We start from the raw sequence: 19300 nt of genomic DNA, 5'->3' as shown, positions 1-19300 counted from the left end.
ATTTGAGTTTTTTTTGTTGGGCAGGGCGGGGTGGGGGTTGTAAACGAGGCAGGTCATCATCACCTGAAGTTGGGCCAGAGCAGCACACAAACTCAGTGTACACAATCACACTTCATGGATTTGCAGCACTCTCATTATGGAGACACTGTAAGTGAGATATACAGTGGTGTGATGCAAAAGTTTGGGCACCCCTGGTGAAAATGTCTGTTAATGTGAACAGTAAGCAAGCTGAAGATGAAATGATCTCCAAAAGGCATGAAGTTAAACATGAAACACTCAACATCAGTGTATTATCTTAGTTTTCTACAATTTTGGAGTGAAAGGGGGGGGGGAAGCAGCAGCCTGCAAAAGAATGGGAAACCCAGGAGACTTGAGCTCTCAGATAACTTTGACCAAGTTATCAGACAAGATATTTACTATTTACACACTGTGATAGTTTCCAAAGGGGGGGCTACTAGGTACTAACTATGCAGGGTGGTCAAACCTTTGCTGCAGGCCCTTTTCCTTATCTGTCATTTTGAAAATGTAAAAGATGAAAAATAAAAATATATACATACTGTATATTGTTTAAAATGTAAAGGGAATGTGTCATTTGTACCTTTATGCCTATTGGAGATCATTTCATCTTAGACTTGTTTAAAGGGAAACTATGCAAGTCTGGTCGCTTTGCTGCTGTTTTGATAACCCCCCTCTCAGCCATGTGCATTTGTTTACAACAAATCGGGCAAAAAATCAATACATGGAGCGGTGGATAACATTATACGATGTTACGACGTGTATATCTGTGTAGTCTTAACTGTCATAAATAAAAGATTGCGGGTTACGGAACGCGTTTGTGTCGTGGTGCCGCCGAGACGAGAGCTGGGACTCCGGGCGACCAAGTAACTACACTGATGTTGCAAGGTTGTGGTTTTCAGCCATGAGAAGCCAGGTGGAAGACAGGGAGCCTCCGTTCTCACTCGTAACAAGTCGCAAGTCATGTAGTTAACTATCACAATTAGTCCAGAGCTTTTTAATTAAGGTAAAAATGTAGCATAGCCACGGGAAAAATCCTGCTTAGTTCCTCTTTAACGGTTCACATGCCACTGTACAGCCAACACCGCCCTGGTCCTGGTGCTGCGTGCTTCAGGAAAGAGTTACAGTACACTTACAGTTTTACAGCTCACACTGCTTAGCTTGGAGCTAAGTGCAAGTTTGACACCACAGGGTTCATGTAGCTCTGTGTGGCAGAGCTGACAACTCTGATTAGCATTCAGTCTAAGGGCTTTCAGCACCACGGACAGCTCCTTTCACCTCTTCTCTCTTCCTCTCAGTCTTCCTCTCTGTATCTCGCCCCCCTGCTCAACTCTTGGCCACGGGGCACTGTGACACCCACATCTAACTAAAATGTTTGGTACGCCTGACTTAACAGCGGCTCTGCCCCGAGGATCACCTCAACTCAGTCAGTCAGTCAGTCAGCGATGCCTGGTAGTGCCCCTCCCCGTCCTGTCTGTGCGGCTCAGCTCAGGTTCTGTCACCCACCACCGGGTCTGCTCTTCCGTTGTCGCCTCCGCTGCTCACTCTGTCCTTCACGCCGGCTCTGATGGAGGTGTTTTGGCTCGTCATTGAAAGATTTGTTTGAGAAGAAAAGCAACAACAAAAGAAAGAGTCCTCTCTGTCCCGTGCTCTTGTTCTGTTTTTCAATATCTTCTTTCTTGTTTCAGGCTGATAAAATATCCTTGTGTGCATAAAAAGCCAAATTGCCATTGAGTTTTTAGATAAGCTGTCATAAGTGTTTTTGATCTTTAAAACATTTATTTGGCTTATTCTGACTGAGGGAAGCAAAGAGTCTTGGAAAAAAACATAAACATTGCCGGGTTTTCTTTGTATTGCCTTTTGTTAATTTCCATGTCGTCACTGTTTCACTGGTGGCTCAGTGAGACGAATGTTTTTACAGAGTGACTGGAGCCTCGCCAGGCCGGGACTGGGAAGGCTGGCGCATAATTCAAGCAGTCACCCCATAATTTGATCCCTCCATTTGCATATGCTTGTAGCTTCCCAGAGGGGAGACCGTGGCAGCACTTGAAAGACGGGAAGGAAAGAAACTGAATCAAGAAGATGGAGCGTGCTCCTGTGAATATGACTATAGAAATAGAGCTGGAGTGTATGTTTCATTACTGTGTGTGTGTGGTGTGTGTGTGTGTGTAGCGACGTCTGCAGCCGCTGTTGTGCTTTTAACTGTTTTCTTTCATCCTCCGAGATAGATCTCTGGGTGTTTGTGCTTGAACGTTGTTGTAAACAACAGAAACACGCGGCTTGCCGTTTGAAAGGTCACAGCAAAAAAACGAATGGGGAGAGTCAAATGACAACACGCGGCCTTTAACTCGCTGCATTGTGTTACAAACTGAAAAGCACTTTATTGTGAAGCACAGTCGTCCTGAACCCACTTAAACGAAAGTTGGAGCTTTGTCAAATCCCACCGCCTCTCCATCGTCACTGACACGTCTATGATACACTCACAAATGGCCCTGATGGGGCCGTTCACTACAGTAAATCAGTGTTAATGGATACTGATATTTGCTGGGGACTCTGGGGATGCACATTTTGCCTTATAGAGCCACATAAAGTGAAATAATAACTATAAAAGCAGCTATATTTTTTAGAAGGCATATTGGCTATACATATGTGAAAGAGCTGACTCATGCCGATATACTGCCGGGTTTTTTTAGCTTCTTGTTTTGGTTTTAAAGGAGACATATTCTGCCCCCTTTCCACAAATTAAAATAGTTCACAGGTGTCTGAATGTCTGTGACATGCTTTGGTCAAAATACCCCAAGGTTCAAACATCATGACACTTTTCAAACTCTCAAAACAGCCCTGTTGAACGGCTGGTTTCAGTGTCTGTCCCTTTAAATGCAAATGAACCACTGCTTGCCCCGCCCCTTCTACCGGTCCCAGGTAAGGGTGGGGTTATGCAAATTTGAAACCTAGTTACATCACTGGAAGACATCTGAGGGAACAGCTCGTAAAACCACGTGGATTTCAACCTAGGGAGCCTGCACATTACAGATTTTTTTTGTAAATTCTCACATTTTGGCGGCCAGAAGGCAAGACAAACACCCAAATATACATTAAAGAGCCTTCAGGAAGTGATATTTCCACATTATGTCCCCTTTAAAGCCTGAAACATTGATATTTTGGTTCAGCCTCACTCACATTCCAGCTGCCGACAGATGTCTTCACCAGAAACCTGTGATAGTACAGCAGTGGCTCTACCTGCCCAGCACAGCGACTAACAGCCAGACACACTGACAGACAGCTGGTTGAACATTATGGAGCATTTCAGCAGCAAAAGGAGCCAAAAACAGTGGATTTACATTCATGTGGTGGCCAGAAGCACAACAGCACAACTCCAAATGAAGGCTTATGTTGGATGTGTGTAAATAATCCAGTGTTGTCAGGTTTTCACCTGGTTTCCGCTACCTCCAAGTGGCTAAAATATCTGTAAATGCAGGTTTAATCTCCATAATGATAATTTTAACGCTTTTTTTCATCCATGTGGAAAATGATAAAATGGCTAAATCCTTTAAATTAGAACATAAATTCATTAACAGAAAGAAACCATAATCATTACTGGAAAAGATGAATCCATCGCTGCTTTTAAAACCATCATTCATGTTATTTTTTGCCGCCTGTTGATCACTGTTTGTTTTTTTATCACGATACGAAGACAGCTCATGTGAGAGCATGCTGCTCAGCACTGCTCTCTCTGAGGTTCCCTCTTAATCTCTCCCCCCTCACAACAAGTGTTTACCTCATATATTTATATTTACATCTTCTGCTTCTTTGTGCCTTTATCCTGTTTGAGTTGTGCTTTTCTTTATCCCCCCCTCCACCGTTCACAAACAATGTTTCCATGTCACATTCTTATTTTCATTTGGTTTATCTGTAATTCACTTGATAATGTTTTTTTTTTCTTCTTTCTTTTATAAACCTTATCCATATAAATCCCCTGGAATTGGCTGCCACAGCTAAAATGAAACCTCACATTTCATAATCTCCTTTCTACCATCTTTTTCAGTCTAAAGCATTTTTTTTTTGTTCTCTCAACATTGCAGGTCACTATTCACCCTGGAAGACCCCTAAGCAGGTAACATGCATCAAGCCTCCCAAATCTGGACTGTCCCCATCTCTGCTTTCCAACCATGACTAGATAGATTTCCGTAGCAGTGGCTGCAGTATGCTGCATACTCTCTGTGCTAATGGGAATGACCTTGATCTTGTTTTTTTGTCTTTTTTTCTCACTTCCTAAGATCTAGAAGTGACTTCTCTGTCCGTCCTCCGTCGTAGCTACTAACTCTGCTCATGTCTCACTAGACGTCGGTGGCTCTTACAGCAGCTAGCCTTTTGATATCTTTCTTCTTTATTGCAATGAGACGGCAAAAAAAGGTCAAGTAGCCCACTCATTACATCACTAGACTCTTGATCCTGCTCGTCAGGCTTGATTCACAGCCTGACTCAGTGCCATCAGGGCTCGGCACTGAGTCAGCCCATTTGAATAATGCCACAGCTGTAGCGCTGCTATCTGTCTGTAATCAGAGTGCTCTGGCATGGCCCCGATGCATTTCCATCCCTTTTTTTATCTTCATTTCACAACATTCGGACCATTCTTTCTGATTTTTAAAAGCTTTTCCTTTTGCACTTTCCTCCCCTTTACATTTGCTCCTAGTTCATTTATCTTTCATCTTTTCCTTTTATTTCCTTTTATCACATTAAAGCCAGACCCCTGCCGCCCCCACCACCACCGTGTGGTCTCCTCTTCTTCTGCCTCTATCAATAAGCCGCTATAGTATCATGCCGTCCCTGAAACCCGCTAACAACTCTGTCCACCAAACATCCTCTCAGATCAGATTCACTTTGTCTCCGTGTGCCTTTGTCGCCCCCGTCGCACGAGTCTCTCTCTGCCCATCTTTCTTTGTTTCTCGTTTGTGCGACTGTGTGTGTAATCCATTTCATGCCTGGACGTCCTCCCAAGCGCCGCTGCCTCGGTCCAACCAGCCTCTGACTCTCCAGCTCATGTTGTCCCCATTCCAGATCCAGATCACAACCAACCAACCAACCAACCAACAGCACAGGAAGACAAAAAAAAAAAAAAAAGTCCATTGTGCAGCTTTTTAAGACACTTGTGCCCTAAAAACCCCTCATTGTTCATCATTTCTCTCGATTTAATCAATCTCCTCCATCTCGCTCGGAATAATTAAAATTCTCTGCTCTGAGGGGAAAAGCTTTGAACGTCACAAACGTAGCAGGCGACATGCAGAGCCTCTCTCTCTCTTGTCTAGTTATCGTTTGTTGGCTGCCCCGCCCCCCTCCTCACCTCACCTCCTCTCCACACACACACACACACACACACACACACACACACCAGCCTCAGAGTTCAGCCTCAGTTTAATTGGGCATCATTTGTTACAGGAAGACTTCCACAGCAGCTCCCAGAGTGAAATATGGAGGAATCTGACTAATAAGGGAAGAACGGGGAGTCGCCTAATTGTCATATCGACCTGCAGTCGAGCAAAAGGCTCAGCCCGCGGCTCCTGGGAGCTTCGTTTTTTGCTAAATGAGCTTGTCGAGATTTGTCTGTCAAAATCCAGCCTGTGCTGTAGGTAACAGCTTCTTAACTCCGGAGCGCGTGGTGCAGGTGTTTTTTTGGTTTTTTTTATGCGGCCAAACCATAAACCCATGTTTAAGACATAGATTACAGCCAGGCAGCACACAAAGTCTTAGTCAAACAGCTAAAAAGACACAAAGAGAGCGCAGTAGAGATGTAGATGCATCTGATCGGCGCCGTAACAAGGTCTCCAGTCTCACATCAGCGGCAGACATGATGACTAGAGCCATGAAGAGCGGGAACTCTTTTTGATTCAGGCCCCGCAGCTTTCATGGAGCTGATATATATTCCCGGTACATCTCCAACCAGATGCCCCATGATTCTCAATATTAAAGCGTGTGTGTGTGTGTGTGTGTGCCATATGCAGCCAGCCTCGGCGGCTCGCTTTCAAAGAAAAAAAAAAAAAAAAAAAACCTTATCGTTCCCCTGCGGATCCGTCTCTCACGGTTTCTGACATGTCAACATGTCATCTTGGCGATCTGCTTAGTGTCGTGCCGTGACTGGAGCGGCCCGGCTTATCTGACACATCAAGGCTGACACTGTGACTGACTGGTGTTGTCAAAACTGACGCCGTCACCTCAAACACTTGACAGCGCATTTCCAAATGTGTTTGTGGAAGCAACTCATGCCGATGGGGCGAAATATAGAAACCAATGTGGTTGTGATTGTGTAATTTGACATTAGATATCTCCATATGTTGATAACATGATCAGATTGGCTGTTAATCTGAAACTTTCTGTCTATTTCAGTCTTCTCTGTGTTTTCCCTCTTCATACACATCCTTCATGTCCACTCTGATCTAAAGGGCAAATAAAGGCTCTAACTTGTTTGGCTTCTTCCAGCTACTAACCCCACTAACCGTCCGGCTTCCCATCTGTTGTCTGGTTTGATCGTTGACTAAAACCCCATCGTCCTGCTGCCCAATCGCAGCTCAGCAGCTGTAACCGGGCTCGACGGGGCCTGTCATGTCAACATCTGGATTTCTCCACCTGCACAAAACGCTCCGCTCAGTTCAGAGGGGGGCGTCTTATTTTTAACCGTCTTCCCAGAAAACCAAAAATACAAAATATAGCCTAGTAAATATAGCAGCTCTGAGAGTAGTGTGTGTTCCAGCAGCTGCAGCCAAACTTGTGTTAACATTCACCAGAATGTGTTACATTTGATTAAATAGCATATAGCTTTTTTAAATAATTAATAATAATACCAAAACATTACTGTATTGACCCAAATATAAGAATTTTTTTTCCCCTTTTGAATATACTTCCTTTAAATATAGGACAAAGTTAACCAAGAATTTTGAAGAAGTTTTGAAGCTAACTTTAAGAAGATGGTGATAAAAGCTGCAGAGTTGTCAAAGCAATGAGGCAATGTGGTGTCACAGAGTTTAATGTGTTTCATACAACTTTATTTTTTATCTTTTTTTTTTAATTTTCCAGGGAGATCATACATATTCCAGGGCTCAAAACATAATTAACTTAACATATAAACACACAGTGAAAACATAATGAGACAAACATCTCTCAGAAAAATTACATCTGTGATGAATTATTGTCTTTAGAGAGAGTTGGTCCTCAAATATCCTACATGTAAATACTCGTCTTATATTGGGGTCAATATGGCTTTATTTATATATTTTATAACCAGCTACTTTAACAGAGTTTTAGTATTAGTCTTAGCTTTGCCTACAGTAGATTGTCATCTGAAGAAAAAAATGCAGTGTGAGAACAGAAACCTTGACAGCTGCAGCGACAGTAACTGGGTGGGGGTGAACATCATCTTTTTGTCATACCGAGTAAAAAAAATCGAGCATCGACAAGGAGTTGGTATGGTAACGCTTGGAAGATGGCGTATAAAAGACTGACCCTTCATGCCGCTGTGCTTTACAGGTGCTGGAGCAGTGGGAGTCCCAGAGCAGCCCCGCTCAGACCAGCCTGTCGGCCCCCGTTATCCCCCTCAGCGCCCCCTTCCCAACACACCACCACCTGCACAGGGCCTCGGTCCCAGACTCAGCTGCCTCCGAGGCCCTGGCCCTGGCTAAACCCGACCCCTATGACCTTTATGAGAAGTCCAGGGCAATCTATGAGAGTAGGCGTAAGTACCAGAGCTGTGGCGCTGTGAAACAACTCTTCCTCTGTCGCTCTGAAGCTGAAGCTGATGCTGATGTATAGACGCCTCATTAAAAGGTGATGCGGTGAAGATTCATCGCTCTCTCTCTATCTCTCTATCTGTCTCTCTTTCTCTTTCTCTTCACTTCTTCTCACACAAAGAGGGAGACTCGCTCTACACTTTGCTGCTCCACTGAAAAGAAACTGACCTCTTTCTATCAAACTCAAAGATCTGACGCTGAATTTTCAGCACAAATACCTCCGCTTTAAATAATCATCAGAAGCTCTGCAGATATACACCACACACACACACACACACACATACTCCTCCTCTTTTAGCATTCGCCGCTACTTATCCTGCTATTACCTCATGATCTTTGTTCATTAAATGCCTACACAAGCCGATGCACGCGCACAAACAAACCCCCGGTATATCCGCTATAACAGCCTCTTTATTGCCCTGAAAGGATCTTTACATCCAGACTCTGACGCTTCGCTTCACGAGCAGAGATGAGTTGAATAAACGCTTCACACAGCCGCTGAGCTTTTCACGCAGAGGACGCAACCCTTTGGCTCGATTAAAAAAATAATAATAAGAGTCATTTTCTCTCATTGTGGTTTCATCACTTCCTGCAGCCTTGAATAATACGAGGCAGTGAAAACGAACATATGCTGTGCTGTGCTTTTTATGTGTGAGCGTGTATGAACGGCTGTAGCGTGGATATTTAGGTAATCGGAAAAGGTTAAAATGTTTAAAAACGTGGTCTGTACAGTATTTACTTATTTGTAGTTTTCAATTATTTATTAGTATTTGAGTTACTTCTGTTCAGTGTTGTTTTATATCGTTTTTATATCATCTATCTGTGAAATTCACGGTTCATCAGAATCAGTTTTAGAAGCAGAATAACTTTTATTTTCAAGTAGTTGTTACACCTACAGGTAATTTGACAAAGAGCTCAGTGCAAAGAACACGGAGACATAGTTGAATAAGTCCAAGTACAAAGAATACATCCAAAAACTAAATATTAAAAAAAGGATAAAAATAGACAAAAGACAAGAGAGAGCTGTGATAGCGTCACTCATGAGTTATTTTGTGCTTTAAGTGTTAGCAGCTCAACTTTATAATGGAAAAAGTAAATTTCGGATGTTTATATTTAACTTTAATTAATTTAAATTGCTCTCATTTATTTCAGTGCTTTAGACTTTGTGAATAAAAAACAACCAGTAATGCAGAACATGAGGAGCTATTTGAAGTAGCTCTCTGAGTATAAAAGGCCCTAATGGAGCTATAAATTGTGTATTTATTGGTCTATTAGTAATCAAATTTACCAGACACCAAATGTTTATTATTTGCGGTTATATAATAGAAACTTCCTCCTCAACAAAACTGTGTCCAGCAGCCATGAGTATGATGAGGATCAGAGTGAATGTGTGTGAGCTGTGTCGACACGAGTCGTGGTTTTCCTCTTCGTGCTCGTTGTCGACAGGAGATGATAAAGTTTTTCACTGTTGTTCATTCTTCTCTGAGGCACCTGCTGTGATTGAGGAAGACGTGGCTGTCAGAAAGTCTCCTCATCAAAACCTCTTGTCTCTACGTCTCTTTCTCTCTCTCTCTCTCTCTCTGTCTCTCTCTGTCTCCAGCTCCTCTGCGTAGCGTTCGCTGCTGCCTTTTTTCTCGGGAAAGGTCAGCGCTCAGGTCAGCAGGGTGTTTTAGGGAATGCTCCGTTTGCCACCGTCTCTGATAAAGCGCGAGGCAGAGCGTGACCTTTTATATGCAGCGCCGTCACAACCTCGGGGCTCCTGACCTCCTGCTCTTCAGTCTTAATCTTTTTTTCACGAGTAGATTAACGTCAGAGATTATGTAAACAGACTCAGACTGAATCGTATTTTCTCTCCTCAACTCAACCCCCATTAAAACGATCCACAACATGGTTTCTGCTGAGTCACAGTAACATGGAGGCTCCTACAAACACATTTCTATTCTCAGCCTCTCCCGTGCAGGGATGTTGGTGTACGACTCTAGACTTTGTTATTCTTTAATTTGGGTGAGCTGGCCCTTTAAATGAAGCTGACAGAGCTGATAAAGTGAGTCTTTTCTTTAAAGCACGAACAATGGTCCCTGCAGTGGTGCAATAGTATTAACTTTACTTTTTTTTTTACCCTCCACCAACTTTGTTTGTTTGTTTTCAAGGTTCATTCACATGATCTTCAGCAGCAGACCAAGTTTAGCTGTTATGTTAATTGATATTTCTATCTACTCAACTTTCATTTATCATTTCAGTTAAATTACAGTAGACTTTATGAGCCAGCTGCACAAAACACCTCAGGTTAAAGTTTCTCCTCAAGTCCTGAGTGAAGGTTTTACTTTCAATAAAAACAGTTGCAAGGTTTTCTCTGTATTTGAGTCTTATTGTTGCGTAGGAGGTTCAGAAAAGGTTTGAAATAATAATCAGGAAGCAGAATGAATGAACAAAGGCCACGGAGCATCGATTGAGTCAGCAGCAACAACAGTAGTTTATTCTGAAGTAATTATTTCATATATGAAAAGGAAGTTTTTCTGAAAGGACACAAAATAAAGAGCGCGAATCAAAATAGTCTCATTAAAGGAATAAGGATAAAGTCAGCTCCCCGAGACAAAATTATAGCAACTAAAGTCTAGAAAAGCAAGTGAATGAGTGCAGTGAATGATCGGCTCGTGTTGTGTGAGGCAGGAGAAGAAAGGAAGTAGAAACACTTGTATTTTAGGAATAAATCTCAGTAACGAATGTGAGGGAAAAATAAAAGGTACCTCTGATTTCTCCTTCTCTGTCCTTAAGTAGCTTCCTCAAGTGTCCTCCTTAAGCAGACGACTTAAGGCGGCCTCTCATCCTCTGATGAACAGTGTGTTTACATATGGAACAGCTGTGGCGTCTGATTTGTTGCAGGGAGAAGCTAAAGGTGATTTCCTTCTCTCTCTTTGAAACACCTGTCACACCGTCTCTCTCTCTCTCTCTCTGCAGCACAGCATCTTTTAAGAGCTTGCAGAGAAATTGAATCTATAAATCTTGACAAGCCAGTAAACTACGGGTGCTGATAAGGATCATGTGGTTCGATTGAGACCTCAGAGGAACTCTAGGAGGGTTTATTATTATTATTATTATCATTTTCTTGCCTTTCAATAGAGAATAACTGCAAAAGGGATGTTTTTATTCCTCATCTCATCCCAAGGTGATTTTGTTATAAATATTTGCTCGGTTCACATCCTGTATAAATCTCAGAGAGAGGGGTGCTTGCTTATGTGTGTGTACGCGGTTTCTGTGGCAACGGCTGCGTCACTCCTCTCGTCGACTCGTCTGCAGCCGTATCCTTCCTCTCCGAAGTCCCAGCAGAGCGCTCGCTGTGATTAAAACAGTTACAACTGGAATCAATTTTTCATCCGCAGCCTCTCTCCTCTCTCCTCTCTCCATCTCTCTCTCCTTCTCTCTCTCGTCTTGCGCTCGAGTTCATTTCGCCACTTTTGCAGATCATGTCGTCGAGCGAAGCCCCTTTTGATTGCAGATTAGTGCCTGCATCCCACCTCACACTGTAAATAAGGGACGGGGGTGTATTACACGCTGTAAGCACTTCCTGACTTTTATGGATGATGCTGAAATTCTGCGGTGACATTAATGCTGAGACAGGGCCTTTTCTGCCGTGTTTCTGCCTTTTCTGGGGGAGCCTCTGTGTTTTTTCTGTCTGTGTACCAACAATATTTGTGTGTCCGTTGTTGTTTACGGGAGCAGCCTGTGTTTTTTTTTTTGTTGTTTTTTTGATTGTTTTTTTGTTTTTCTCTCTCTCTCTTTCTATCCAGAACCCGGCCAACCGAGGACTGTTTTTCCCGTGGACTCCTCAGGTACAGATCTCTGCAGGGACCCTGTTATGAAACTGAAAGCTGAACTGAAGCTGTAAATGTTGTGAGCTACAGTACCAGGACCAGGACCAGGACGTTTGATTTGATGTATTTATTAGCACATGAGAAAAAATATATATAAAACAGCACGATGAAAGTGTAGAACTGCAAAAAAAAAACATACAATATATAGAATAGATGCAACATGTGCAGGAGAAACCAAAAAAACTTCTAAGGGCTTGTCAAGTGGTCGTCTAGAGACAAACATTTGACATAAAAATAATGTGAAGAAAAGCATGAAACAGCTAAAGAGATAGTTAAACATTTTAGCAAATTGGCCCATTGCCTTAATCCCTATAGTTTTAGTAGTAGGTTTGTTACCTTTAATTGTCGGTGCAAGCTATTTTTAGAACGGCGGAGCAGAGCCGCGAGCTGCTCAGAGCTACGCTACGGAGGCTGATGGGATTTCTTGGTTTCCCTCATCAAACTCATCAAATACACAATCCAACAACTCCACAACGCTCTGGTGGACAAGTTGTGACCTGCACATTCACCACGCTATGAGATAATAACAGAACGTTACGAGACAGAGTTGTTTTAGAGGTAAATTCAGAGACTGCTTGCCGAAAAACTGCCCCCGACGGGCATGCACATCAGCGGTTTTGCATGAATTTACCTCGAAAACAACTACATCTCGTAACGCTCCGTTATTATCTCATAGCGTGGTGAATGTGCATAGTGTAATATAAATCATAGTGTAATATAAATTCCTAATCTCCTCCTCTTCCTCAGGAGTGGAGTACCAGGACATCGAGGTCCACCTGCGCAGACAGAAGTCCGGGTTTGGTTTCCGGGTGCTGGGCGGGGACGAGGCCGGGCAGCCTGTGAGTCCGGAGACGCGTGAGAAGGCTCGTATGGCGATGGGCGTGGAACCCTGTCATTTTCTCCTCTCTAACCCACTACACCACACACTGTACCGTACTGTACACCCACCGTACCAACTAGAGCACTGGAAAAGAGAGTAATGACACCACCACTGACTCCCGTGCTAAGGGTTTTGCGCCCCGAGTGGCAGGATATGAGTATTGCAAAAGCGCCCAGAAAACTCATTCACTCCAATGTGTGTTGCCCACTTGCTTGTAAATTGATGAAAACGGCCGTGTTTTTGTTTTTAGGTGTCTTGTTCTTATCAAATTATACTTATAATTTGTTTATTGCAAAATGTAAATGGAAACATTGATGTAGACAACAGTTTTTTATTTATTTTTTTACTCACCTATGTGTTAATGTTTATCTGTAAAGGGTCCTCAATGATGCTATTAACGTGGGTGATCTATAAATGTCCTTAAAATATTGAAAATACCACACTTGCTCATTCACCATCAATGCAGAGTTGTCAGTTCTTGGGCGCTTTTGCAACACCCATATTCCTCCATCAGGAGGCGCTTCCATTGAACCAATGCGTGTCGTTACTCTCTTTTCCAGTGCTCTAGTACCGACCTAACCCCCTGACCTCTGACCTCTGACCCCTGAGAGAGTGATGCTCTGGCTGCTTCCGTGTCTGTTTCTCTGCTGTCTGTGAAAGTAACAAAACAACACCTCAAACTTCCTACTCAGCTAATTGTTTATCACCATAACAACCACTTTAACACCCACTGCATGCGACACTTGAACACTTAGTAGTCCAAACACCCTACACACACACACACACACACACTTCCTGTTTCTAACAGTCCCAACGTCGTCCGGTAACAGATCCTGATCGGGGCGATCATCGAGAAGAGTCCGGCCGACCTGGACGGGCGGCTGCGGCCAGGGGACGAGCTGCTGTTCGTGGACGGGATCCCGGTGGTGGGGAAGCCGCACAGATACGTCATCGACCTGATGCACGGGGCGGCGCGGAACGGCCAGGTCAACCTGGTCATCAGGAGGCGCGTACCGGCACCAGGTGAGGAAACACGAAGGGAGGGAGGGAGGAGAGGGAGGGAGGGAGGGAGGAGACCGGTGGCTGCGTTTTTGTTCGTCATCATCGTCATCAAATCAAATGAAATCCTCAATCATTCAGCCGATCGTTCAGACTGTGGGCAACTATGATTAGAAATCTATTTTTAAGCACAAGGAGAATGATTTTCACAAAATATGAAAGTTGGAATATGATTGTAATTATTCACTATTTTATGATTTAGCCGGCAAAAATCTGCTCCTTAAGAGTTGAGAAGCACGAGGAGGAATATCAATCGTCTCTTTAGGCTGTTCCTCTTCTTTTTCTTTTTAGTGGTTTTTTCTAAGTGATTAAAGTCTCTGCAGGAAAACAGGAAAAAGACAAGTGTTTTTTATGAGAGAGGAGGAGAGCGAGCAAGGTGACGTGACAGCTGTGTGAGTATGTATGTGTGTGTGTGTGTGTGATTAGAGGTTCAGTCCAGGTGGTGATGACACGGTGTGAGCTGTGACTGCTGGGACACCTGGATGAACCTGTGACAGATAAATCCTGAGTGTAAATCAGAGAGCTGTTACTCATAGAGAGAGAGAGAGAGGGAGAGAGATAGAGAGAGAGAGAGTGGAAAGAGCTGTTATGACTTTATTGGTCGTACATTTTAACGACCCCCCACTCACACACCATGAGATTACCACTGGTGCACAGGCGTGTTATGTTCAGGTTGTCTATAGGTCGGATGACCTGATGAAGACCCAAGTGGTCGAAACGTTGTCCTTTTAATAAATTCTTGGGAGCTCGATTATAGCAGTTGTGCGGACATCGTTTGTTTTTTCTACTTGTCTATAGGTCGGTCTCATGATGTATCGATAACACCATGATGATATTTCTTTATATTTGGCACAAACATTCACCAGGACTTAAAGGGATAGTTCAACATTTTGGAAAATTTGTCTATTGCCATAATCCCTATAGTCATAGCAGTAGGTTCATTACCTTTAATTATCGGTGCATGTTGTTTTGAGATCAGCGGGGCAGAGACGTGAGCTGTGTCTGGAATGTAGTTCCGGCTGCATTTGCCTCTAAAACAACTCCGTCTCGTAATGTTACATGATTATCTCATACCGTGGTGAATGTGCAGGTCACAACTTGTCCACCAGAGTGTTGTGGAGTTGTTGGATTGTGTATTTGATGAGTTTGATGAGGGGACAGGGGACCTGTACCGTTCACCTCCATTGTGTTCGCTGAGCAGCTCACGTCTCTGCCCCGCTGATCTCAAAACAACATGCACCAATAATTAAAGGTGATGAACCTACTGCTGTGACTATAGGGATTATGGCGATAGGAGAATTTGCCAAAATGTTGAACTATCCCTTTAAAGAAGAGTTGGAAGTGATTAGGGGGGCCAAAGGTCAAGTTTAGGGTTACAAAGCATGATCTGGCCTGGGGAATCCACTCAACAATGAACTTATTACTATTTTAGAGATTGATGGAAACTAGTTTTTGGAAGCAGCAGTTTTCTAGCATTCGTTTTGTCCCATAAAACAAACAGTGAGTTCATTGCGCTAACAAGTCTCATGTGTGACTCTCTGAGCTGCTGCGCTGTTAAAAACACACGAGTGAGCCACACTGCTGCTGCTGCTGCTGCTGCTGCTGCTGCTGCTGCTGCTGCTGCTGCTGCTGCTGCTGCTGCTGCTGCTGCTGCTCTGTGTGACACGTCTCTTCATCATGATGAACGTGGGCACTGCTGGTGTCCTGCTGCTGTAAATACTACTGCACCAAATGTGGATTAATTTGCAGCTGAATGTGGAGTTCACTTCTTACTCGTGTATGTGTAACATTCACAGCATCCAGCTCTTTAGGGAAATTACACAAGTTACTCTTTTTAAAAGGAAACTGTTAAATGTGGGTTTGTAAAGATCCCTGAACTTGGCCTGAGTGAAAGTCAACATCCAACCTGCTGTAACCTTAAGAGAAAAAGACAATCCAGTCTGTTTTTGCAGCTTGAAGCCTCTTTATTGAAGCTGACTCTATTTAAATTATATAAAGTGATTAAGTCTACTTTTCAAATTAAAGTAACCAATAATGCACTTGAATTTAAAGGCCACAGCTTCATCTTGTTTGGAGAATTTCTCAACACATCACACTTTCAGTTCTAACTAAATGTTTAATTAAATTCCAACAAGCATGTGGCTGTTTAGCATTTTTATGAGGAAACTAGTTTGTTCATATTAGACAAAAATTCTTCACATTTGCAGTGAGTTAAATCATATTTAGTACCACTGATTGCTAACTGTTCTGCTCGTTTACTGAAGCTTGTTCTGGGTGAAAATTATATGCCTGCTTCTTCTTTCCTCTTCTTCATATCAGTAAAAAACCACCAGGACATTTTTTTAAATTTTATTTCGAAGAGTCGACGAGTAAAAACACAAACAGCGCCACCCTGTAACTTGTGGTTGAATGTGGAATTGCAGCTTGAACGTCAGAAATAAAGCTCCGCCTCTTTTACTGTACGTTATTTCATAGCAGTTACAAACCTCTTTGGTAACACTTTATAATAAGTAGACACTATTAAGCATTAGTTTAGCATTAAATACTGAATTCATCATTTATAACGCATTAATACTCATTAGTATGTAGTTTATAAACACAGTTAAAAATGTTTTACTCATTGATAAGCACTAACTGTATTAAAAACGACATACTAATGGGTATTAATGCGTTATAAATGATGAATTCAGTATATATTAAGGCTTAACTAATGCTTAATATTGTGTACTTATTATAAAGTGTTACCACCTCTTTTGTTGTCATGTAGCAAAAAGCACATGTTCCCAGGTGTGGACTAGTTTTTCTATTTTTCTTCAGATCTACTGAGAAAGTTTTAAAGATCTACTAATAGATGCTGATGGACAGGTGTGTGACCCCGTGGTTTACATCCTTAGGAGCAACAAATGGTTTTGTGCTTCACACTACAAGTAGGTTTTGGTCATTTTAGTTGATTTGTTGACCTTGAGATAAACATTTAACCCTGATTCTTTAATTAGACGATGTATCACTGCACATGACGCCTTTTAAAGTACAGGATGATGAGGTTGACTCTGTTCTCTGGTTCCTCTCCTTCCTCCTGTTTCCACCGTTCGCCGCCCGCTGCAGCTCTCGCGTCCTGTAACGATCCAGGAAACGGGATTTAATCAGTCAGAAAACCGAGGCAACTAATCTCTGAGTAATTATCCTTCTCCTAAAACAACACATTAGCTCCCTCACACCGTCGCTCTCCCTCTCCGGTCCGTCTTCCACCTCCATCGCCTCGGAGTCGAGAGAGATGGTCACAGTCACGGCACCTCCTCCTGTGAACTCCAGGCTCCTCTGCTCTCATTATTTTTTCCCCCTCCCCTTTACCTCCCCCCTCTTCTCCCCTGCACACACACACACACACATGCACACACTCTTCTCTTCTCACCAATCCACTTCTTCCCACTCTATTCCGCCCTCTCTGTCAATTTCATCTCACCAAAGGCTACTGTCTGACTCACGCCTGGCCTCCTCTGTGGCCCTTACTTCCATCCTAATTGTCTGACTCCCACTGGCACTTTGTGAGGTGTCAGACTCTGCCCTCTTGTTCTCAGCTCATACAAATCACTCTCCTTATATTATTATTTTTTATTTTTTGGGGAATATATATTTTCTCCCCCTCATGAAAAAATAACTATTTGTGCACTTGTTGTTGTTGTAAAGACATGCTACATGTGGGTTATGTTCCCTTTCTGCAGCGACAAATCTCGCTGTAACTTTTTATTTCACTAAACTGAAAAAAGCAGTTTTCAATTCCCGACTGTTTAAGCTACAGAAAAACCACAGCGCTGCTTCCCGGTGAGCTATCAAAACAGCAACACCAGGTTTGATCACTCACTATGCCAGAATGCACATACACACATAGTATATATAAACAAAAAATAGAAAAATAAAAAATAAAAAGCTGGAGGTGCTAGGAGCTGCTTTCTCTCCGTCTCTGGTTCGACTCCTTGCTGCATTTTAATGATGTGTTTTTACCACGTTGCGACTGATGTTTTGCTGTTTGTGTGGAGCGCCGCTGTGTTGTGTTGTGTTCGCGTCCTTGATTCTTTTAGCTTCAGCTTCAGCTCCGGCTCGTCCGATTTTTAGGGGTTGTAGGAGGAAAAAAATGCTCTTGCATGTAGAAATTAATTGTTTTTGTACATTTGAAATATCATTTTTGGAGTCTGCCAAAGCAATAATGCATCACACTGGTTAATTCTTAGTGTAACAGCAACACAGCGAGAGATGGGAATTGCTTTTATCTGCACAAGAGAGGAATTTGTTACTGAGTTTGATCTCTGAAAACAAAATGAGCCGGAAAATTACTAAAACATTTACATACTTTTTAGAGATACTTGTGCTTCATTTGATCATTGTATATAACAAGATGAACTAGTCACTAGTTATTTTACTAATTGGGATTTTACTCTTTTTTTTAAAAAAAAACACTCTTTTTCGTAAAAGGCTACATGTCCTGTATGGGCACACGTCAAATATACTTTAATTTACTTTAAAACATACATTTATTAATATAAAGGTTTGAAATCAGTCTAACATCACAGTCGTTGGGATCAAAGACAAAATAGTCACAAGCGAGATAAGAGTTCCCAGAAGTTAATCAAATTTTAAATTATTAAAATTCCTGTGAACAAACAGTGCAGACACTTTTTGCCCCTGGAGAGATCCCTCCTCCCCCTCCGTTTCTCCATCTAGGAACCAAATCATTTTGTCCATGAACGAAATCAGCAGCCGAGGTCGCCCTCAGAAGCAGCTGCATCGTATTTAGTCCAATATTCTATGTTTTATTCGGTCCCTGCCTTCACCAGTCTTACAGGATTTGGTTAAATCCTAGTCTCTGTGCAGGTAAATCTCCTCCTGGTTTCACAAAGGTCTCGCAGGTCTTAGTGAATTATATCAGCATGAAACATTAAAATCTTCTGATGCTGGATCATTTTTCGACCTGGACCACAGCCAGTTTTAGAGACATTCACATTTACAAACCTGTGGCTCCTCCTCAACAGCCCCACCTAGTGTCCGCTCTGTAGTCGTGGTGCCTCTAAACATGTTGTGGTCATGATGAAAACCCTCCACCTGCTTCTCTACAACGCTCCTCAACCGCCTCCGACTCCACCGCATGGAGTCTGATTTAAACTGACCTCATTTACAGAGGCAGTCGAGCTGCAAACAAGACGGATCCAAGTGAGAAATATAAATAGAGTCTACTGGACGCCTTCCAGGCTGCATGGAGTGAGTGGGTTTTCTTGACAGCTCAGCGCGCTGGAGGTGTCTCGATAAAGACGGTGCTTTTAGTGCACATGCACACTATGGAGCTCGGGTCTGCTCTACGCAACAGTATGGAAGAAATGTCAACTATCTACTCTTTGTAGGATTCCTCTCGCCCCACAGCAACCGTGGTATAGGCGGCTTAATGAGGAGGAGGAGGAGGAGGAGGAGGAGGAGGAGGAGGAGGAGGAGGAGGAGGGGGAGGGGGAGCATCACCTGAAACCGCTCCACTCTTAAATTCATAATATGCGTATGATGGCATTTCCAGTTCATAAAGAGAAGTATTAAACTACTCATAAAATGTGAATATATGAGGCGTACACTGTTAGAATACCAACTAATCTAATGTGTCTAATGTGTAATCATACATCCGTCACAGCAGCCTTTTTTTTTTCTCTTTTTTTACA

At 42.8% G+C, this 19300-nt stretch overlaps 1 protein-coding gene across 1 annotated transcript in view; it reads left to right on the top strand.

Annotated features, from left to right (window-relative positions):
- magi2a (membrane associated guanylate kinase, WW and PDZ domain containing 2a) overlaps positions 1-19300 on the top strand; it is a gene marked incomplete at both ends in the record, with an annotated part of 256339 nt that overhangs the window by 218699 nt on the left and 18340 nt on the right. The window contains 5 exon segments of the mRNA XM_083999183.1: positions 4098-4129; positions 7534-7738; positions 11582-11623; positions 12413-12528; positions 13376-13568. Coding sequence (XP_083855309.1) covers positions 4098-4129; positions 7534-7738; positions 11582-11623; positions 12413-12528; positions 13376-13568 — 588 coding nt within the window.

The sequence above is a fragment of the Trachurus trachurus genome (genome assembly GCF_905171665.1).
Source record: "Trachurus trachurus genome assembly, chromosome: 23".
In the NCBI taxonomy this organism is placed as follows: domain Eukaryota; kingdom Metazoa; phylum Chordata; class Actinopteri; order Carangiformes; family Carangidae; genus Trachurus; species Trachurus trachurus.
The sequence above is the reverse complement of the archived record's forward strand: the minus strand, read 5'-3'. Positions and strand labels throughout refer to the sequence as shown.